General features: G+C 40.9%; 1 protein-coding gene across 2 annotated transcripts in view; it reads left to right on the top strand.

Moving 5' to 3' along the window:
- Positions 1 to 24392, top strand: part of fbxl4 (F-box and leucine-rich repeat protein 4) — a 140107-nt gene that overhangs the window by 37076 nt on the left and 78639 nt on the right. For both annotated transcript variants that reach the window (XM_041187945.1, XM_041187944.1), the window contains one exon: positions 2185 to 2512. In XM_041187945.1, the coding sequence (XP_041043879.1) occupies positions 2185 to 2512 (328 nt within the window). The remainder of the gene's footprint in view (positions 1 to 2184; positions 2513 to 24392) is intronic.

Genomic DNA, 24392 nt, shown 5'->3' with positions numbered 1-24392 from the left:
TATTGCAGATCACAGAGATGCAGATTCCCTGAAATGCTGTTGGATCTTACTGGACAAATGTTTAACGTTTTTGCATAAAATTCATTTGTTTTGTATCAGCAGAGCAGTCAGATCCTTTTATTTTAAATGAGTTAATGCTTCTGTTAAAATAGTCGAAGGAGAAATTTCAAGCAAGCTTCTGCACTACTATTTGGCAACATAGTTTTGGGGTGGAGCTTCCACACCATTACGAGAAATAGCTAAATGAAGATATCCAGTGGAGAGGGTTTCCCTTTGGGCTGACATCATGCCACATGGTGATCTTCAAATGTGCATGACTGTTGATGGCTTACTTATCTCGGAGGTTCATTCTGTACCCTTATTTAACAAGTTTGTGAAAGAAAATCAGCATACATCATCTGGATAGGAGAGGCATTCTCGATAAACATGAAGAAGTTCTAAGTTCATGGACATAAACTTTGTAGAAGCCGATTTTCACTGAGCCGAGTTTCATTCTGTTTGAAGGATACAATTCCTGTAATTACAGTGTATAAGATATACTGAAACATTTGTTTCCTCCTTTGGCTGGTTATGAAATCATAAAAATGTTAAAACCATCTTTTTGGTTCAGCATCTCAGACCTTCATATGATCCTTCAACTAAATATAGCTCTGCATCCCTTCTCTTCCCCCTTTTTACAGATGATTGACATAGTATCAACTCAACCACAGGGGTAATGTCCCTACACTTAAAGCGCCCTTCTCTCTCTCAGATTTAATGACTGAATCTGAGAAAGTCAATGCCCTTCTGCCTTTTGCCCCTGCATCATGGTACTCAGCTTCTAATTGACTATCATGATGCCATGTAGTAAAATAACAACAACAAAGGATACTCTGGAAATAAGCACTGGTACCAAAGATTCAACATGTTCTCGATACATCATCATGCCGGTTGAAACTATTGTAGCAAATTGAGGCAATGAAGGAGAAATATCACAGAAGGCATAATATGGGGACATTGAAAGTGTTCTTTTGGTTTAAGTATAATTTTTCCCATAGCATATTGATAGTTTACTAACCAAGTCCAGCATCAACTATTGAATCTTTTATTCTGTATGCCATCAAAAGAAAAAGAAAGAAAGGCTTGCATTTATATGGCATTTTTCATGATCACCGGATGCCTGAAAGCACTTTACAGTGAAGTACTTTTGAAATGTAGTCACTGTTGTAATGTGGGGAATACAGCAGCCAATTTATGTGATGTGATGATGACCAGATAATCCCTTCTTAATTGAGGGATAAATGGTGACCAGGACAGCAGGGATAACTCCCCTACTGTTCAAAATATAGCTGTGGAATCTTTTACATCTACCCAAGCAGGCAGACAGAGTCTCGGTTTAACATCTTATCTTGAAAGACAGCGTCCTCAGTACTGCACTGGAATGTCAGCCTTGATTTTTGTGCTCAAGCCCTGGAATGTGACTTGAACCCAGAACCTTGTGATTCAGAGGTGACAGTGTTACCGAATAAGCCATGGCTAAGAAGGAGAAGCTAAATAAATAGTTTCTGTTGCACAAACCAACACTATAGAGTTGTTGTTCCTGATGACAAGGAGTCTGAGCCATTCCTGTTGACTAATGTTTGCGAAATGCAGTATTCTAATATTACCTCATCCTGAAGTGTATTTGTGTAGCGTGTAGAAGAGAATGAATCCACAAGAAATGTACTCATTGATGGTCCAATAACTTCCAATTTTTTTTGAGACATTTTCCTTCCTGTGCAAGTCCTAGTGCTCTCTGAGAACATGGGTTTCATTTATAATAAAAAAAGGAAATATGTTCCTTCAGGGACAAAGATGGCAACTGTGTTCTTGGGAAGATTCAAAAAAGAACTTTAGGTAAGACACAGTGCTGACAAAGGAAATACACTTCTGTTCAAAACAAATGGTTAGTTTATAACCAGAAATGTCCCATTGTAGATTTATAGTAGTACTCTAACAGCAAAAGTTGCATAGGTTGTTTGCTTCGGAAGTGACTAACAGTTTGTTGCACAGTTTTTTGTGAAATTCCAGTTAAAGTGTATTTTGGCACAATTTTAGTTGTATGATAAAGACTGGAATTTGGAAATATTGCATGAATAAATGCTTTCAGCAAATAGGTTGAGGCTGATTTAGTCCTGACACCCTTAATGTTTTGTGTGCCTACAGATGGGAGACACTATGGGCAGGTGATCCTGAGAAAGTGAATATCTCACAGGCTCGCCAATTTACACCGTGCATTAAACAACTTAACTTCATGACAAACTTGATTCGCTTGGAACTGAACAGTTCTCACCTAGATTACTATACAGAGTTGGATGCTGTCCTGTTACATGGTGTTAGGGACAGGCTTCTTTCCCTGCATAAGCCATCTATGTTAGACCTGGAAGACGATGACAAGGATGACCATAGTTTAGAGTTCTTCAATGGGCGATTCACTGGAATAACCTTGCCTGAATACACCAAGAGTGGTTACTTTGAAAAACTGCCTTATGAGGTAAGAAGTTATTTGTGGTTCAGATTTAATGCAGCACCTCATGAGAATGAATGAGTGAACTACTCCCAAGCATGAATCATTTTGCTGTGTAATTCATGAGCTATAACTTTTTACCAATGATGTTGATATGTGCTGTTTTTAACTACCAGCCTATTGCTCTGCACCAAGGTGGTTTAATATGTTTCTTGGCTCATTTTGTATGGAATTTATCCTTAAGTACTGACATGGTTTCAGTTCACAGAACAGAGTTTTTATCTACCCTCATGGTGTTTAACTATTATTTTATTATGAAAGTAGAAACTTCATCCATGGTATATTTTTAATGTTTTGAAAAAACTAGTATAAGACTTTGAAATCTCTTTACCAGTTTAATAAAAACTGAATTGTAATGATGCCACTCTTACTATTATGTGAGTATAAAATTTACAAAACCATTTGAATTGTAAGTTGTGTAAATCTCTTAACGTTTTCTGCTAAATAGCTAGCCATGCTTTGGAACCTGGTGTGTAACCTATACAACCTATGTTGTATAGACTCCTTGGGGATGAGTTAGCGTCTTTAGTTTAAAATCCTGAACAAGAATTTAATTTATAGGAATATTTATTGTACACAAATCCTAAAACTGTGCACCTTGCTCAAAAGAACAAAAGTCTTTAATTTGCTCCAAAAAGAGTGATAGTGCTGCCTCAGTATTGCTCAAGTCCAAAGACAGTACAACTTAAGTTAATGTTTATTGAAAAGATAAAAGATTTATATTTATGTAGCATCAAAGTGCTTTACAGCAGTTGTCACTACTTATAAGTAGGAAATGCGACGGCTGATATTTGCACACCCAGCTCCCATAAACAACAATGAAAGATCTGACCCGATAATTTATTTTTGATATTGATTGAGGGATAGATATTGGTCAGAACATTGGGAAAGTACCCCTGCCTCCCTTGAATAGTGCCATGGATTCTTTTAAGCCTATTTGAGAGCACTGATGAGCTATGATTTAATGTCTCATCCAAAAGCCAGCACCTCCCAACAGTGCAGCATTAATTCCCTTGGTAAGGCACAGAAGTACCAGCCTAGATTATGTGCTCATTCCTGTAAACACGCAGTTTTCTCTGATTCAGAGGTGAGACTGCTACTTTCTTCCTTGTGTCTAGGTAAGCAAAGCTGTGCAATAAATATTTAGGTCAACTTCACTGAGATTGTGAAATGTTATCCTTAAATCACAAAAGTAAAAATTACCTTCAAAATGGGTTCAAAAGAGAGACAAGTAAAATTTGAACTCTGGTAAAGAACACTTAGCATAGTAGAATATTTCCAATCCCCAAACTTTGTGAATGTGCTTGCATGGATATTGAAGCCATCTAATCCCGGGTAAAATTTGCCAAACATTATATATACATTATCAATACATAGTCTGTGCCATACACAGCAATTCATGCTGCATGTTCATAATAAAAAATGCTGGTACAAAATTGTATGCAAATAGAAATAAACATTTTGGAATGAGATCAGATTGGTGATTAATAATGAGGAAAAACAAGTTACCTTTCTGTTTTAATATGCTTCATTTCTGTTCACTCTCTTCAAGTGATTTCTTGACTGAAGCAGTAGGCAAGTAATGACTTTTTCCCAAGATTCTGTCAGTGTCAGTCTGTGACTGGTTGATTGACATGGTGTGTCTAACCCTTATGCTAATACTAATGGGGTGAGTTTCCATGACGACTCTTCCGCTCATCTGCCATAACCTCAGCAGAACAGGGAAACCCTGGAAAAATGGAGCAAACGCCTGTGGAAATTCACAAGAATGTAACTGTGTTGATAAGCCTCACCCATTATTAGGAAGGGACATCCTTCAGACATCTAGTCTCGGCACCAAGTACCCCCAGGTCAGGTTCAATTTGGCTGCAGAATAAAGTTCCGACAGTGTAACTTAATCTCATCGTACAATTTAAACAATCCAAGAGGCAGTAACCTGGAGCTGCATTTGCGCTTCTAGCTGAAGTTAGAGATTCACACAATCCTACCTTCAGTATTTATAGTACAAAAGCAAAATACTGCAGATGTTAAAAATCTGCTGTACTCGGCAAGTTTGGCAACATCTATGGAGAGAGAAACAGAGTTATGTTTCAGGTCTATGACCATTCATCAGAACTTTGATGTACTCTTGTTTGTATATGGATGGTCAGTGTTATATAATTTGCCATTAATTGTGAGTCACTTGCACATACAAAGTTTCGTCCTGGTCCTGAGCCACCGATTCACCAGAAACTGCGCGATTCCACTTAATTTTGGACTTTCTATAAATAGCAAAGAGGAATAATATTCCATCCCATCAGTGTGAGCTGAATTTGAACTCGGGAGAAAGGATACATGCTGGTATTCTTTTCAGCCGTACGCCCTTAAAGTTCAAGTTGCTTCCTTAGTTTTAACTCCGATGACTACACAATTTTATACAGCCCTGGAAATGAACTGAAGCGTCCTTCTTTTATTGGACCACAGAAATACGATGGAATTTAATTTCACTTATATGGAATGGGGAAACTCAAGTTTCACTGAAACAAATTTATTTGCTGATCATTGTAAGTGTATTCTTATAAGATTTGGCTGCAAACCAGATGGCTAGCACCAGGTTACAAACTAGTTTTTCCATTTCAGGGAATCACTGGATGCCATGAAATCTGGACGCAAGCCTTGAATGCTTACTTATGTCACCATCAGTCATTTTTTTGTAATGAAGTATACAAAATATTTGATTATTTCTCAAAAAGAGAAAGGCATTGCTGCTAGAAGTAGTAGATTTAGTTTACAATGCTGGCTGAATTCTATAACCGTAAACTTGTTGGAAACTGCTGAGTGACTACAATTTAATCAGATTTCATAGGGGGAATCCTTTGAGATATTAGGAAGCTTTTGAAAATGAGCATGCTGAGAACTGTATGTGAACTTATAATTGTGCCTGTTAATGGTAATTACCAGCGTATTCATGTTAAAATGCTCCATGATATTTTAATTGAACTTGCTATAAATGTGCATTCCGGAAATCATGTTTGGACTTTTAATTCAATGTTTGCCTGCTCACTGTGACTATACATTTTATGCTACACTTTGTGTATGTATGGCTCTTTTTAAAATGGTCGGAGGTGGAATTTCATGATGATTCTCCCAACCTCCCACTGTACCTTTGGGAAATTCAGGGAAATTTTGTAAAAGCCATCTACAACATCGACTTTGCACTAAAAGCCATGACAGACGATCAAGAGAAACTCACAGAAATTCTACCTCCTGATATTTGAACTCTTTGTGAAGCCACTCTTTAATTTCATCCCATCATTAATTGCCCTGACAATTGCTTTGATGTTTTATTTTGGTTAATTAACATCTTTGGTTCAGTTAGATTTCAAACCTTTTTTCTTTTTGCCAATATATGGGACGGTTAGACATTTTTAAAAATATAAAACTTAGAATGTTTTAACGCCGGCCACCTAGGAAATTTTATGTCACTGCCTCACTCTGGAAAAAAAGGGTGCCATTGTTTTGTTTTGTGTTGTATTTGTTACTGTTGTGAAATTAGCTTTTTCACTGCCACTGTTGCTTTCCCCTTGGCTACTGTTGCTATTCTGTTGCATCTTTTATTGACTTTACTGATAAGTTGATTTCAGTAAATGTTCCTTCATCAATTGCGAGTTTAATCTTTGTAGTAAATGCTGCAGCTCATAATTTTATCCTGATTTTCTTCAAAACACAACTAGCTAAGAACTTAAATCGGAAGATGCATGAAACTATACAGGGATAATTTTTAGCTTTGGGCTACAGTGCTACATGGGCGGTGCTATATCAACTGCCTTTATACACTCCTCCCAATTTTTATTTCCATTAGCTTCAATGTCTAATCAATTTTTGCCTTTTTTTACACTATCACCGGATGTCATAATTACTTCCAGGAGACAGTGGGCCAGACTCTATCCTGTGCCCGTCTCCTCAGGTTGAAAATACGGCTGGTAGGATTGCAAGTTGACAAAATTCCCAACTCCTGATTCCCACTTGGAAAGCATAAATCTGGTCCAGAGTCCAGTGGCAAGGATGCTGCTCATCACCTTGCTACCGTGGTCAAATATCTCCCTTTATGAAGTAAAGCAAACATTTAGTAGCTCTTTCAAGTCTTTTGTGGGTGCAAGTTAACAACTAAGTTAAGATCCTGAAAGAATTTTTGCCAGCAGCAACTTTATGCCGATGTATAAATTGTCAGATTAGCTTAATTGGCAGTGCTGTTCTTACTGAATCAGAAAGTTTGAGTGATTTGAATGCACAATATAGGTTGACACTGTGCTGTACTGAGGGAGTGCCCCATAGTTGGAGGTGCGGTCTTTTGAGTTGCAAAGTTAAGTCAGGACCTACCTGTTCAGACAGAGGCAGAGATTTCCTGGTGTTATTTTCTAGCTACCAGTTCTCCCACAACCAACACCACCAAAACAGATGCAGTGACATTTTTGTTTACTTGCAGTTTGTGGTTTCTTGCTTTGCCCAAACTGCCTGCTGTACTTGTCTACATAACAATATTGACCACACTTCCAGAAGGAGTTCAGGTTCAGGATGAGAGAAAAACACCATGTAAATGAAGCTTCATTTCTTTCCTGTCATTTGTTCCTTCTCTCGTCAGTTTAGTTCAAAATGTGTGGCTAAATTTTCGTTCCCATACAGATGTGAAAAATCTCACCGTCGGCTGGTGTGCTGGTTTGCCAACACCATTGGAACCCTGGGTCAAAGTGGCAGACAACCAATTAAGGTGGGCAAATGGTCTGTTAAGGCCAATTCTAACAGGTGGACTGGAATTGCCCCCCCCCCCCCACCCCAAACTCCCCCAAAAGGCATCGAGAATGAGGCCAGCTGCCCTTCCCACCTGTCTAGCTACAACTGCTACCACAGGTCATCCCTATGGAGGAAGTAACCTTCCATGATGTTGGCCAGTAGCTGTGGCCAATTTTTCTTCTTAAAGTTGCTGAGAGGGCATCTCAAGCTGGAAGCGCCCTCTCTCTCTCTCTCTCACTCTTACCTGCAGTGGTAGGCTGCAGATTCCTCAGGCCTGGAGGGACCTCCTACTAACCCTCCAGCTTCAAAAGCCCGCTTTGTGGCCACTAATTGGCTAATTTGGGGAAAATCACTGTTGGGTAATTGTTTCCCATACAGTGTGGTGTCGTGATCCCATTTGATTTTAATGTCAGGGACCTGACCCGAAATCCTGCCCTTGACCTAATTCTGTAGAAACCAATTTATCCATGTAAAAAAAAAACCCTGCTGCATTGCTCAGATAACTGGCATTGTTTTTAACTCTAGGCCCTATTACTTTGTCATTTTCTTATGATTTGTTTCTCAATATGCAAAATTGGCATCAAATGACGTAGCATGTAAATTACCTCCTCTCCGCATGAAATCAGTACCCATTAAGAGGAAGCATTGTTACCTGGCAGCACCAGGACAAGGATATAAAGGGTATAACCTTTATTATAGTTGAGCTGTAGAGCTAGCAATTTATGTAAGGAAGTCTGCAATCCAGACAGGCTCTCAAGGCACACAGAGGACTGAATTTTTCCACAGAGATGTGGGAAACAAGAGTCGGGTCTATTTCTGTGTTAGAAACCTGCCTCCAATGGGAAACTAACTAAAGTTCAACTTTTTACAGGGCTGAGCCCTTAACTGACATGGAGCCAAGTTTTCTGTCCACTTAGAGCCAGTGGGGATGGGACAGGAGGTGGCTTAGATGAAGTGTGCAACTCATTTACTTTCTGCACAATAGCTACAACTGAAGTTACTGGTTGTCCTGAGGTAGGGCCTGCCATTTGTTCCAAAGCCTTCCACTTCACTAGACCGAAGTAAGATGTCACAGGGGATCTGGAGGCCTGAAACCCGTGGCAAGGTAGACATCTGCTTCATTGGTGCTGGTCCTGGATCTGATGCTGGGAGGCCTTTGGGGAGAGGAGAGAGGACCTTTTCCCAGAGGATGAAAGGAGGAGGCCCTCTTCCCAGAGGGTGATGGGAGGATGCCATCCTATTGTGCAGCGAAGCACCTCTCTATTCAAAAATATCTTCTTCAGCCTCTTCTTCCTCGTCCTCTCTCACCACCTTTTCTTTCCCGCTGTCATCTACCACCAGGTCAGCAGGACAGAGTACGCCATTGGGCTTCTGAAGCTGTGATTCTGGTGCCTGAACCAGTCAGGTGGTGCCCAGACTTGTCAGGTGATGTCCTTCAATGCCCTCCTGCAAGGGGGGTCATTTTGGTCAGCTGCTGTCCTCAAGGTCCATATCTCCCTGGAGAGCACAGCAGCCGACCAAAATGACCCCCCTTGCAGGAGGGCATTGAAGGATGCCACCTGATGAGTCTGGGCACCACCTGACTGGTTCAGGCACCAGAATCACAGCTTCAGAAGCCCAATGGCGTACTCTGTCCTGCTGAGCTGGTGGTACTGATTATATCATCTCTGTGCCTCTGTCTGGAGCTTGCAAAGCGGGGTCAGTCAAATGATCTCTTCAAGTGATTTACGATGACCCCAAGGATCCATGTACACACTTTGGGGGTTGGAGTGAAGATGTGAGGCAGCCTGGAATGGTGAAGGATGAAGGAATCATGGCAACTGCCAGGAAAGTGATGCACACATGGAGGAAGTGCACACATGCTCCGGTCACACACCAGTTGGACATTGAGGGAGTTGATGGATCTCACTGGCCAGTCACTGGGTGTCTTGATGGCCACCTGGGTGCAGTCAATAATGCTCTGCTCCTGGGAGAATCCAGCGATGGAGGCGAAACCCACTGTGCTTGTGATGCTGTGTCTGTCATTGAATGAATGCTCTGTCGAGCTCTGGCAAAGAGGACATCAATGACCAGCATGATGCAGTGATGTGCAGCTGTTTTGAGATGTCACTAAAATTCACAGATCTTAGGAAAGAGCCAGAAGCAAAGAAGTTCAAAACCACGGTGACTTTGAGGGTCACTGGTAGCGCATGGCGACCAGAGCTACGTGGTCTATGGCGACTACAGCTCAGACGTCTTCGATCATCTGCCTAGAGAGTCTCCTGCCGCACCAGCTCTCAGTCATCTCCAGGTAGCTCTGTCTTTGGCAGTCAATCCTGTGTTGAGGGTTTGACCTTAGTTGCCTTCCTGTGTTTCTAACCTTTCTCATGTCCTCCTGACACCTGGGGTTCTGCTCTTTCTGTGAAGGGTATTTCCCCTCATTGCTACGGTGCCCAAATTCTGACAGTTGTGCCCCCCAATGCCAGCTGGCACCTTCCTTCTGGTCAGGTGGGCCACCCAATTGTCCTCGGTAGCCTTGCCCCCTTCTCCGCCACCACAATGCCAGGGTGTGCCAACCATATCCCAAGCCCTGGAACTGAATGCTCACTCTCCCTTCCATCTCTGCAGCACTAAGGGGACCCCCTTTACCCCAATAACTCTCTTGCAGGGCTGGAATGATGCCGTAGGCAGTTGCGAATGGCTGCCAGCACTTTAAAAATCAGAACTTCGAACACTTACAACCTCTTAACAACTAGGTTAATTGGCCTGAAGTAGAGGGAGAGTGGGATTCCTATCCTGCCCTCTCCCTGTGCTGCTCATTATTGCTGCCTGATGCCATCTTCGGGGTGGGGGCACGAACATTCAGCACAAAGGCTGCAAACAGGAACAAAATTGAGGACAGTATTTTTTAAAATAAGGATCTGATTCACTTTGATTGTCTACACAAGAAATAAATAAATCTTTAACATCCTGTCACAGTGATGATATCTGAAAGTTCGGTATCATTGGTTTGACATTCTGTACAGAAAAAATGCTGCTCACATCCTGCATCGGTGTTTGAGGCTGTTTTGTGTCCTTTAACCCTGTTATGGGAAAAAGTCATCATTTGGATTTGTTCCTTTTTTTCCTACAATATGAAAAAGTGGAATGATTTATTTTTGTTAAATTATACATGTTGGCTGGTCTAAAACAAGTTTGGATAGTGAAATCCTAAGGATCTTTTCCTTTTTAATGGTGCAATTTAATTATTCCGGTGATGCTTCTACTGCAATGCATCTCTATGAAGTACATCATATTCGTAAAAAATAGTCTCCTTCATGCTTTCTATTTGCCACCACGTCCGTGAAAATAGTCTAATTTAGTAACATAGCATTGAAAATTGGAAGGTGTTGCAGACTTTGAACTCAAAGATCAATAACGTTTCATGCTGGAAGAGTAAATCGTACTTTTTTTTAAGGTTCTTTTATATTGAACCATCATTTTCTACAAAATATAAACAAAACCTAACAAGATTCAGCTTGTTAATTGGCATTGTAAACGTGAAATGATATACAACTCTTTGGCTTTGTGAGATTGAAGCTTGTCATGCTTTTCTTTACTGCAAGTACAGCTTATACTTTTGTCAGCCACAAATTGTGGAAGTGGGCAGGACACTGGGCTCCCGGTGTACCTTGACAGGAATAAAGTTTGATTTTGCTTCTGGTCTTACATATTTGGTAAGCTGGAAGGGATGCTGTCACTTCACGTACAGATTGGTTACATTCCCACCCCCTGTTGCTGCCCAAGATGGAATGTAGCTTGTACCGCACAAATCTCTGAATGTACTACTCTCGTGGAATATTCTTACAATGCCACTTTGATTAGAGTGTGCATTTTCTTCATTGTAGCCTGCACAGACTCCACTGATTTCACATACTTTGGCTTACTTATCTCATCTCCTCTTTTTAAATGTGCATTTGTAATAATATTGACGCATATTGTAATGTACTTCTGTGTTTTGACGTCTGGAAACGCAACAGGCATGCCTAAATTCAGTCTGGCTTTGATGTGTATGCTTTTTTTTCCCTGTACCCAGATGTGTATTCTTAAGTGCGCAATAAGAGTACTTTACTATTTCTGCTTGTAGATAATGCAAGGTTAAAAATCCATAATAGAAATCATCAAATTGCTCCTCTGGAAATGTTTTTGGATTACTCTTTGGGGTAGTATGGCTCACGCCTAATGTTGATTACTTATGGCTTAGAGTAGCAGGTTTTATGTGAACATTTCTTGCCACTGCAGAACAAGTTGTTATTGATGACCTCAGTACCATTTGAGATTTTCATTTGGGAGTAGCTCAGCCTTTTCAAATACAAAATGTGGTCAATCACAAAGGCAAAGCACAATTATATAAAAAAACAATCTTTTTGTAAACCTTTGTAAAGCAGACATCACCATCCAGTCTTGCTAACCTGCACTTCTTTGATCAAAGAATATTTTAAGTGGATGTTCCATTCTGTCAAAATTGTGACAGAATAGCAGTAGAAATTGGCTGCACTTATGAGCATGTAACTACTGTATATACTCGAGTAATAATTGAACTTGTGTAAAGGTCACACCCTGACCTTTGGCCAAAAAATCCTTAATTTTTCATATACTTCTTGTAAAAGTTGATTCCCGACTTTCCAAGGACATTCTGCTCTGACTCAACTCACTGCTCCAGTGTTCAGAGTAATGCAGCAGAGACCAGGATTTGAAGCAGCAGTTTTCTGATCTTTCAGCATCGGTGCTAGATTGCAGAGTGCATTTTTCCCATTGAGATATTGGGGAACTTTAGTAAAAGTTTAATTTCCCATTGAAATGACGGAGGTAAGATTGGAACAAACAGCAGTGTCAGTGTGCGCGGTGTACACAGTGTTTGTGAGCTGTGAGTGTGTCAAACTTTCCCAGGGATAGAACTAAACTCACCGAACTATCATGAACAATTCTGTGGCCCTAAGGGATTATTAAAAATTACCTTTTTAGGCTTCTTTCTTACTCCAATCCATTTCCTTGTGGACCCTGAGCATCTGAAACTAGGAGACTGAAAACCCAGCACGGATCTCTGCTGGTTGTGTGAGGCGTGAGCTTCGCTTGTTTAAAGTTAGCCCCTGAAAACATTATCCATGCAAGAGTTTAACGTTTTGCCTAAAAAAGGGCCTCAGAAATTCAACTTTTCCATAAGTATATACAGCACTGCATTCGGCATTAACTCTTAATATTATATTGTTCTGATTGCTCTGTGTGACTTCTTAAATCTGTACATTTTCAGTGTAAGTATTGCAGTGCACCTACAGTCTGGTTTTTTTCTCAGAAAATGTAGCCTGCTGTTATCAGGGTTAAGAGGATGCACTGGGGGAGAAATTGGCCTCTGCCATGCTCGATTTCTGAAAGCTAAATGGGTTAATACAGTTTGTGTGGCAAGCCCTTCATTCAGAATGTAACTTAGGGGATGAAGTTGTGAAATAAATTTCAGATTTCTTTCTCCTCCCCCACAACTTCATGGTTATAGCCGCAAAGAAAAGTTTGTCATATCTTGTAGGCTTCTAATTGCCATACTCTCCCTCACCACCAACCCCCCCACCCTACTCCCCCCTCCACCCCTTGCGCAAGACTTCTGATTTAATCTGCTGATCATCTCCAACACCAAATGTGAAATAGGAATGTTCTGAAATTATGTTATCAGCTGGTATGACCAAATGATCAAATATCTGTTTCTGGTAGTTAGTTTTAGAATGAGGGCCCATGAATACAAGATTATTTTTTTTTTAATTCATTCATGGGATGTGGGCTTCACTGGCTGGGCCAGCATTTACTGCCCATCTTTAGTTGCCCTTGAGAAGGTGGTGGTGAGCTGCCATTTTGATCTGCTGCAGCCCATGTGGTGTAGGTACACCAACAGTGCTGTTGTGAAGGGAGTTCCAGGGTTTTGACCGAGTGACAGCTATTGTGAATGTACAAATGTCAAATATTTTTGAACAGGAGTTAATGTGTCATTATTTGTGGATAGTACAATGTGGATAGAAGGATCCTGTTTAACATTAAGTACAGTTAGACTCATTTAAACTGCAATATAATTGCACCCATTTATGCTGTAGTATGTATGCTGTAGTTACTGTATAACTAAACTTTTGTCCATCAGCCAGGGGTATAAAATGCTGCCATAAATTGAGGTGACATAATATAAAGTATAGTAGACAAAATATACATAAAATCTGAGAGAATAAAAATCCAGAGATTTTGTAGTGAACGAGTACTCATTTATGAAGAGGAAGTACTGTAGTCTGCAAATGAGCTGGGGCAGTATTTACCTCCATTGTGACATCTAAAAAATTACTTGATGGATTTAGGCCTTTGACAAAGATCTAATATGGTGTTTCTCAAACTGGAGAGGAAATGGCCAATGTCTTACTTTTAAAATATAAAGACCATAAGGACGTCTGCTCTTTGTTTACACAGTGAATGGAAATATTTCAAGCTTAAAAACTTCCTTCCAAATTGCAGTAAAAATATGTCACGTAACAGATCAAAGGCAGAGGGCAGTGTGCTCCTTCTGAGATCCTGCCTTTGAACCTGCAGCATTTCATCGTTATAGCAAAGATAATTATTCGTTTCTGCCTTCATCTATAGGACTTGAAGGAGCCAATTTGTGATTAAAAGCAACTGTCACCGCACAATCTTCACGTTTTGTTCTACATAGCTAAGGTCAGGCAAATCAAATTTCTTATTTAAGTAATCCATTTCATACTTTCATAACTATAATTCGAAGAAACCCCAAACTCGTCCTCTACAAAGCTTCAAAGATTTTTATTCCTGTTCAACAACCTATGTGAACAAACTTTTTGAGAGGGGCGAGAGGAAGAGATGGAAGCAATGCTGCACAAACTTCTTTATTTCCTTTATTTCTTTATTTTTCTTATTTCTGCGCCATGATCATTCTCAAGTGGTGTAATTGAATTAGTGAGACATAGACAATGTCATTTTCTTGCCATAGCTGTCTTGTCACCTGTCTAGCATTCGATATAGCTTTCTTTCACTTTGTGTTTTTCCCTGATTACATTCCTGTCTCATGCCTTAGAAGGTTTTACTATCTTTAAAGGTGCCATATGAATGGAAGTTATTTGTGTATTTCTTTTGGTTACTATTTCCTGTGTTCCTCCTCCCTATGAATATGACATGTAGCTTTGCTCTGTAAACCTAATGTAACATGCGTGTGAAAAAAAAATCTACAAGTTTACATAAAATTACTTGAGGTAGGCTGATATCATTTAAAACTAATGCAGATTCAAAATGAATACAGCCCAAATCTTTTAGCACCTGGTTGCATTTTTTACACCATTTTATCCCTGCAGCAGCTGGTTAGTAGCATCAATTATTGTTTTGCTTTTTATATTCTGTACTTAATTAAACCCTGCTTCAAAGAGAATTTTCCACCTGCATTTCATAAGTTATTAACAGTGCAGCGATAAACAGTTCATTAGTCTGAGTGCCAAACGAAACTGAAAGTCAGGAGGACCAATATTGAATTATTTGAGTTAATTTGCAGTTAGTTAGTTTTAGAATGACGGCCCATGAATACAAGATTATTATTTTTTTATTCATTCATGGGATGTGGACTTCACTGGCTGGGCCAGCATTTACTGCCCATCTTTAGTTGCCCTTGAGAAGGTGGTGGTGAGCTGCCATCTTGAACCACTGCAGCCCATGTGGTGTAGGTACACCAACAGTGCTGTTAGGAAGGGAGTTCCAGGGTTTTGACCGAGCGACAGTGAAGGAACAGCGATAGTCAGGATGGTGAGTGACTTGGAGGGGAACTTCCAGGTGGTGGTGTTTCCATCTATCTGTTGCCCTTGTCCTTCTAGATGGCAGTGTTCATGGGTTTGGAAGGTGCTATTTAAGGAGCCTCAGTGAATTTCTGCAGTGCATCTTGTAGATGGTACTCACCACTGCTAATATATGCTAATTTGCTAATGCAAATGTAAGATTTTAGATTAGAGACAAGAGGATGCCCATAATTAGGCTTGATAGTTGGGTGAAAACAAAAGTGTGTCAGGTCATGGGAACAGGGTGGGTAATTGTGATCAGAACTATGTTGCTCATGAGAAGGGTAAGTGCCAGCATGGACTGGTTGAGATAAATAGTTTGTTCCACTGTTGTAACTTCTGTTTTCTATGTCTGTGAATTGAATGTTGAAATTTCATTCTATTGCTAATATTTGTTAAATCACCCTCTTTAAAAAAATCCCCAAGACAAGTATTCTGAACACGTATTGTAAATGGCCCAGAATTGTAGATAACAGGCAGCTGCATGAATAGCAGGATCCACTGACACAGGTAGGTGTAAATTTGATTTTGTTTTGGTGGTTAACATACTTTTTGAGTGAGTTAAATCTGGTATTTATGGTGACCTAATTCTTGGTACTTGTTGGAATATTTGTGATGATTCGCTGGGTCAAAACCCTGGAATTCCCTCCCTAACAGCACTGTGGGTGTATCTATACCACATCCTGACTTGGAAATGTATCGCTGTTCCTTCACTGTCACTGGGTCAAAATCCTGGAACTCCCTAACAGCACTGTGGGTGTACCTACACCACATGGACTACAGCGGTTCAAGAAGGCAGCTCACCACCTTCTTCTCAAGGGCAATTAAGGATGGGCAATAAATGCTGTCCTAGCCAGCAACGCCCACATCCCATGTCAGTCTATCCCAACTGTCACGGACAGAATGTATGAGCTTCCTTACTGCCCATAATCAGTATATTTTGTATGAAAAGAGGTGTGACTTTTCTTACCTTTGACATGTGTATTCCAATTAAATAATTCAGCAGCAAGCTTTCATGGGTTTAAAAATAATGTTGTTTATTTTCACACACTTGACCTAAGTTAACGCAGTGTTACACACTTGGTCTCACACATGCGGGCATGCATACACAAATATTTGATATGGATAAAGGTAGTGTACTTTTACAGATTATATTTAATTCAGTGTCTGATTTACAATTTCTGGCCTGCTTTCCCACATGGCAGGCCTGTGCTTTTTTTGAATGGATTTGATGATTTAAAGTTGAAGTGAGGGCCTTTTAAAGCAAAGGGTTCACAGCAGGTTGCAAGGTTTCTAGTAGTGGAATATCTAGGAGTTTGGTTCTCAGGTGAACTTTGAAACTAGAACAGCTTAAGATCTTTGGCTGCTTGATGACTTGCAACTGGTTTCAGAGTCTGGTTCTCAGACTGGCTAATGTCCAATAGTTCTGATGGATCTACTAGGTCCAGAATAATAAGGGTGCAGTCCCCAAACAAGGTTTTGATCACATGATGCTGGGTTAACACTTCTGAGGCCCACTCAATCTAGTTTGGATGGGAGAAGCCATCACAGAATCACACAGTGCAGAAGAGGCCCTTCGGCCCATCGAGTCTGTACCAACATGTGAGAAACACCTGACCCGCCTACCTAATCCTATTTACCAACACTTGGCCCTTAGCCTTGAATGTTATGACGTGCCAATGCTCATCCAGGTACTTTGTAAAGGATGTGAGGCAACCTGTCTCCACCACCCCCACAGACAGTGCATTCCAGACTGTCACCATTCTCTGCGTAAAAAAGTTTTTCCTTACATCTCCCCTAAACCTCCTGCCCTCACCTTGAACTTATGTCCCCTTGTGACTGACCCTTCAACTAAGGGGAACAGCTGCTCCCTATCCACCCTGTCCATGCCCCTCATAATCTTGTACACCTCGATCAGGTCGCCCCCCCCCAGTCTCTCTGCTCCACCGAAAACAACCCAAGTCCATCCAACCTCTCTTCATAACTTAAGTCGTGACACAATGAGATGTTGATAGTTGCTATTGATTTTCTTCTTTGTTCAGTGTGAAACATGGAGACAGGCAGACTGAAAACTCCATAGTCTTCAGGTGTTGGCCCATCCTTAAACAATGACATGTGTGAATTCCACAAATGTTTGTGAGGTACCCACACCACGCCCATATTTAATTAGGTATTTGCCAGAGACTTGATACTGTCTGCAGTCCAAATGCCAAAGATCACATGACTTGTAGCAGCCACCTTAACAGCATGTTTGTGTCCAATTTTTAAAACCGTTGACGGGAAGTTCATAATGTGACATGCCTGTGCTAGGCATGACACAACATTTGTTTCTATTAGATTTTTAGTGGTCGAGCAAATGTGGGAGAAATGGAAATCTTAATCTTGACTCTATATATGAAATATAAACAGTTTGGAAAAGCAAGGGCAGAGAATGAAAGCCTTCAGGTCTTGAGAATGGGACACTCATTTGGCAAAAGCTGCTACTGCATTATAAACAAAGCTTGCAGTTCAGAGACTGAAAACATTAGAAGCTTCTTAAACACCTAAAATGTAGCTTCAGCGAAATGTGCAGCCTATGTATTCTTACCTTCATGTTATGTAAAACGGACCAAGGTTGTATTATAGTATGAGTGTAGAACCTGTTTCCAATTTAAGACCAAGCATTCTCAAGCTCGTGGAGCCATGCAGCTGCAAGAGAGGACCTTGGGCCGGAGAATGCTCTTAAGGTAGTCAGAGCCTGGGAACCAGGTTTTATCATTTGCATTTCATTTAATATAAATAGAAGACCAAACCAGTCAGTGTAATAAAACTTGTTAGTGAAAAAACCATAAGCAGAGTTATTTTCACAGGACTAATAACCTTTTGTTGTGATGGTAATCATAAAGAAATCTGCTGACAGTAGTCCAGTAGCAAAGTGAGGTCTGCATTCAGATGGTTTAAAAGTGAGGGCAGGCCAGATTTTCCTCCGGCTTGTAATCATTGGAAGTGCTGCAGGGAAGGGTGCAATGTAACATCTTACCCCACTGGCTGTCAGGAAGATATAATACTTTTCATAATGTTATTGGAATTTATTGTAAAATGCTGGTATTTGTGTCTGTATGTGTCTGTGTGTGTGAGACTTAATAGGATTAAAGTTAGCTGGTCTGAAGACTTTGATGTAAACATGGGGGAATTTTAGAATGTAAGTTGTAAAAGGAAATTTGCATCTTTCAATAAACCAGCCTAGATTGTTTTCAAAACAGGGAGTGAAATGTTACATCTAGCCAGAAGAAGTTAAGAAACAGTATGTTTATTTATCCCAAAGATTACTAGTAAACTTAGTACTATGAGAGATTTTTATTATTAGAAATGTAAAGTCCAAAGGCATCGTGAAACAATGGGAATTTGCATTCAAAGGGGAAAATATGTATAAAGGAGTGAAGGCTGTGTATAAGGGTAGGCATTTTTAAGATCTAACAAGTATGAGAAGCCTTCAGCGTCTATGCCTCAAGCTTCTGTTTACAAAGAACTAAAGCTAAGCAAATTCTGTTGCCTTAACGAAAGTGTAACTGGGAGTTAAATTAATTAGGGGATTTAGGAGTTATAGTAGTAATTTGTAGATCTATATGTGTGTTTAAAATCATTTCTCTTATTTATAGATGTTTAATCTAATTTTGTAAAAAGCTGTAAGACTTGGTGGTCTTATTACTACTGAATTGAAGGCATGCATCTCAAAGTTTATAAAAATTACAAAACAAGTTGTAGAACTTGCTTCAAGTTTCCCTTTAGGATTTGAACAACTCAGCACTTACCAATGCCATAACACGGGCATTGACACCATCAAAAGATCAACCAAGTTAGACTATTTTTGTGCAGATTCCCAATATTATTGATAACTTTGGCTGGGAGCTCATCTATTTGACATGCTACTACAGGATTTAAATATCTGAAGTCATTTAAAAGCCATGGCTTTGATCTGTTGGAATAAATGGAAGTCATGCAAATTGAAATGCGGATAAATGTGGATGATGATATCTTTTATTCATACAGATGTAGTAAAGGTGCATCACTTGGGCAAATGCTACATTGATATCAAGGGGAATCAAACTCGCTTCACCTCTTGAGTTCAGCTCTTTTTGTCCATGTTTAGACCAAAGCTGTAATAGTTCAGGAGCTAATGTCCTTTAGGGAAGGAAATCTGTCGTCCCTACCTGGTCTGGCCTACACGTGACTCCTGACCCACAGCAATGTGCTTGACTCTTAAATACCCTCTGAAATGGCCTAGCATGTCACTCAGTTGTAATAAACCGCTACAAAGTCGCAAAAAAGGAATGAAACAGGACGACCACCCAGCAACGACATAGGCACCGGAAATGACAACAGCAAGTTGTCTTCAGCCAGTTCGATTCACTCCACATGATATCCAGAAATGGCTGAAGGTACTGCATACTGCAAAGGCTATGGGCACTGACAATATTCCAGCAATAGTATGAAGACCTGTGCTTCAGAACTTGCCGCGCCCCTAGCCAAGCTGTTCCAGTACAGCGACAACACGGGCATCTACCCGGCTATGTGGAAAATTGTCCAGATATGTCCTGCACTCAAAAAGCAGGACAAATCCAACCTGGCCAATTACTGCCCCATCAATCTACTCTCGATCATCAGTAAAGTAATGGAAGGGGCCATCAACAGTGCTATCAAGTGGCACTTGCTTAGCAATAACCTGCTCACTGATGCCCAGTTTGGGTTTCGCCAGGGCCACTCGGCTCCAGACCTCATTATAGCCTTGGTTCAAACATGGACAAAAGAGATGAATTCCCGAGGTGAGGTGAGAGTGACTGCCCTTGACATCAAGGCAGCATTTTATCGAGTGTGGCATTAAGGAGTCCTAGCAAAATTGGAGTCAATGGAAATCAGGGGGAAAACTCTCTGCTGGTTGGAGTCATACCTAGCACAAAGGAAGTGGTTGTTGGAGGTCAGTCATCTCAGTTCCAGGACATCACTGCAGGAGTTCCTTAGGGTAGTGTTCTAGGCCCAACCATCTTCAGCTGCTTCATCAATGACCACCTTCCTGTCATAAGGTCAGAAGTGGGGATATTCACTGATGATTGCACAATGTTCAGCACTATTCACGACTCCTCAGATACTGAAGCAGTCCATGTCCAAATGCAGCAAGATCTGAACAATATCCAGGTTTGGGCTGACAAGTAGCAAGTAACATTCACGCCACACAATTGTTAGGTAATGACCATCTCCAACAAGAGAGAATCCAACCATCACCCCTTGATGTTCAATGACATTACCATCACTGAATTCCTCATTATCAACATCTTGGGGCGTTACCATTGACCAGAAACTGAACTGGACTAGCCATATAAATACTGTGGTTACAACAGCAGGTCAGAGGCTAGGAATCGTGTGACGAGTAACTCATCTCCTGACTCTTCAAAGCCTTTCCACCATCTACAAGTCACAAGTCAGGAATGTGATGGAATACTGTCCACTTATCTGGATGAGTGCAGCTCCTGCAACACTGAAGAAGCTGGACACCGTCCAGGACAAAGCAGTCTGCGTTATTGGCACCACATCCACAAACATTCACTCCCTCCACCACTGATGCATGATAGCAGCAGTGTGTACCATCTACAAGATGCACTACACGAATTCACCAAAGACTCCTTAGACAGCATCTTTCAAACGCACAACCATTACCACCTAGAAGGACAAGAACAGCAGATAGATGGGAACGCCATCACCTGGAGGTTCCCCTCCCAAGGCACTCACCATCCTGACTTGGAACTATATCACTGTTCCTTCACTGTCGTTTGGTCAAAATCCTGGAACTCCCTTCCTAACAGCTCTGTTGATGTACCTACACCACATGGACTGCAGCGAGTCAAGAAGGCAACTCACCACTACTTTTTCAAGGTGCACTAGAGATGGGTAATAAATTCTGGCCCAGCCAGCAAAGCCCACATCCCATGAATGAATAAAAAAAAAGTTGTCCTGGCAAAACCCAAACTGAGCATCAGTGAGCAAGTTTTTGCTGTGTAAGTGCAGCTTAATAGTACTGTCAATGGCACCTTCCAACACTTTACTGATGACTGAGAGTAGACTGATGGGGCGGTAATTGAGTGGTTTGTGCTGCTTTTTGTGGACAGAACATACCTGGGCAATTTTCTACAGCCGTTTCTTGATATCATGTGAAGTAAATTCACTTGGCTGAAGGCTGCCATCTGTGATAGTGGGGACCTTAGGAGGAGGCCAAGATGGAAACTTCTGACTGGAGATGTTTGCAAATGATTCAGTCTTGTCTTTTGGACTGATGTGTTGCCCTCATCATCATTGAAGATGGGGATATTTGTGAAGTTTCCTCCTCTGGTTAGTTGTTTCAGTTGTCCACCACTATGCACAGCTGAATATGGCAGGATTGCAGAGCTTTGATCCGTTGGTTGTGGGATCACTTGGCTCTGATTGCATACTGGTTCTGGTATTTAGCATGCATGTAGCCCTGTGTTGTAGCTTAACCAGGTTAACACCTCATTTTTAGGTATGCCTGGTGCTCATGGCATGCTCTCTTGCACCTGTGATTGAACTGGGCTTGATCCCTTGGCTTTTTGATAATGTTTGAGTGAGGGATGTGCTAGGCCTTGAGATTACAGATTGTGGTTGAATACATTTGTGCTGCTGATGGCCCAAGCACCTGTGGATGTCCAGTTTTGAGCTGCTGGATCTGTTCTGAATCTATCTCATTTGGGCACCGTGGTAGTGCCATACAGCATGATGGACGGGATTTTGTCTCCACAAGGACTGTGCAGTGGTCACTCCACAGAGATGCTTCTGTGGCAGTTAGATTGGTGAGGGCAAGATTAAGTAGGTTTTTCCCTCATGTTGGTTCCCTCACTACGTGCTGCAGGTTTTTAATCAGTTACATGTAAAACATCCATTGTTTTCACTGCAAGGAAGAAACAATAGAAAAAAATGCCAGAACAAGTACTAGAAGAATGTATTGAGAATTATATAAGTGTCGCTTGGAAGCTGGTGTATAAACTTTTCATTTCTTTTCACTCATAGTATTTCTACTATCTGCTTGTTAATTTTGCCTGCTTAAAAGCAATTTTCCTCTATTTGTTTCCATCCATGTGCAGAATGAATTTTGTTCACCAATGTGAATGTGCACCAATATCAATGTAATGTTTGGACGTGCACCACCAGTAGAAACAAAAAAACCTATAAATAGTATATATTTTTTAAAACGTTACTGTAGGTATAGGAGAAGAAGAAAGAATACCATCCCCAGCCATTGACACACGGTAACGTGTGTGTCCACAAATCACCAGATATACTGAATTCAATTTTAAATTTACCATGGTGTCATATACAAGAACGGTATTTGCTAGTTTTTAATATTGCAACATGTATTGCAGACATTTGACAGATGTTGAATTGGTAACATTGGCTCAAGACAAGGATCTTCTGTTTCAATTTGACAAGCTCAAAATAGAAGGGGCTAAGGTGGTGTGTCTTTTGAATTGATATAAAATGTGGAAAAGGCAAATTATATATTTTCAGCTAATCGAGTGTTCACTTTACTTAAAACTGCAATGAACAGTGAAGAAAATAGCTCAGTTATTTCTTCACATCAGTAAACATAATCAGGTAGAGATGGAGGTTCCCTGTGAATTTGGAGAGAGGTTTGTGAATTTGGAGAGAGGCTGGCTCTTGAACTGGAGGGTGAAGGTCAGAGAGCCACAGAGCAGGAGTTTCGCGGCTTCTTCCAGACGTCGCAGACCTTCAAAAACGGCAGGCAGGACCCAGATGTGGAAGGCCTGTCCTCGTTTCCAACAGATCCAATTTTTGCTTGCGGGGCGTGAATCACACGGGTAGGAAACCCAAACTCAGGAGGGCCATTTGAACTTACTATTGAGTTCAGACTGATCCCATTTTGGCTGGTCCAAGGGCCTTAACTCGCTGTGTAGGAGCCCTGAATTGATGGAGTAGACATTAACGCTCTTGAAGGGCGGATAAGGTCTGTTTAAGTGTCATGATCTGAAGTTTTTTAAACCCCCTGCTCATTAAGCATGAAGAAAACAGGCTTCAGCTGTCAGTGAGAGTTTAAAATAAAACACTCTGCTGACTGCTTTGATTGACAGGCTATCTGTTGTAGGTTAGGAAAAAAAAATACCATCTGGTTGTGTAGTTTCAGCAGAGTTGATATTTGCCCAAGGGCTATTATTATGCCACTGTCAATGTTTGGGTGAGTTCAAAATTATCTCTGCAGCAGGTTCTGAGTACGCACTTTGATTTTAAAGACACTATTAAAGGATTAGCTGTTGTTGATGTGGGGTCTGAATAGAAGTTTGTTGGCTTTTATAAGAGGCTCAACACTTGAGATTTAAAAGCTTTGAATGGGTTTCTTGAATGGAGATGTTTCACTATCAAGCATGTTTGAGTGAGAACTGTATTAGTTGTTAGAATTTTTTTCATCTCCACATGGCTCCTGAGGTCTGCCCTGGTTACTGGGTGAATGGCTATGGAGGTGCCATGGGGGTTTGAGGAGCCATGGAGGGTTTGGGGTGGCATGGGAGGTATGGGTGGGTGCAGGGGGGGATGGTGGTGAAGGGTAAGGGTAGAGGACCTAGCAGCATCTAGAAAACCAAGGCAGGCCTTTTAACCAGCCTGTCTCGGCACTCACCCATCCTGTGGTCGCCTAGGATCTGCTTCCAGGGTCGGTAGGCATGACTTGATCCTGTCCCCGCCTCCCCAGAGCAAAAATTTCAACTAATGGGGCTGTTTAATCTGAAGCTTGTTTATTGAGTTGGGAAATTGACCAACTTAAGCTGCCCGCCTCAGTAGCGAAAATCCAGCCCACAGTGTCCCTGTAAATAAATGAATATTGAAGGGGAAACTACATCTGGAAACTGGGGAAGGGAACGTTGTTGAGAAGAGTGAATGGAATTCCAGGAGGGAGAATGACTGTTGAGGTGGTTTTGGGTGAAGTAGTGGCATTTATTCCACTTACAGTTTTTTTCAGATTATAAATCTTTGAGCTGTGAGCTAATAAACTGATTCACAATTTTTAAACTAAAATGCCTCTCACAATGCAACATAAATGAATTGGGGAGAAGTAGCGTTTGGAAGTATTCACGGTTTAAAATGTCCCATGAGATAACCTCACAAGAACCTGCATTATTATTTGGAGATCTCAGCTAGGAATACAAAGTGTTTCACAAACTCCCTAGAAATGTCCTTGTGTTTTTGATGTGCGAATATCTTTG

This window comes from Carcharodon carcharias, chromosome 5 (assembly GCF_017639515.1).
Source record: "Carcharodon carcharias isolate sCarCar2 chromosome 5, sCarCar2.pri, whole genome shotgun sequence".
Taxonomy (NCBI): Eukaryota; Metazoa; Chordata; class Chondrichthyes; order Lamniformes; family Lamnidae; genus Carcharodon; species Carcharodon carcharias.
Note: the sequence above shows the minus strand (reverse complement) of the source record. Positions and strands in the feature narration are given on the sequence as shown.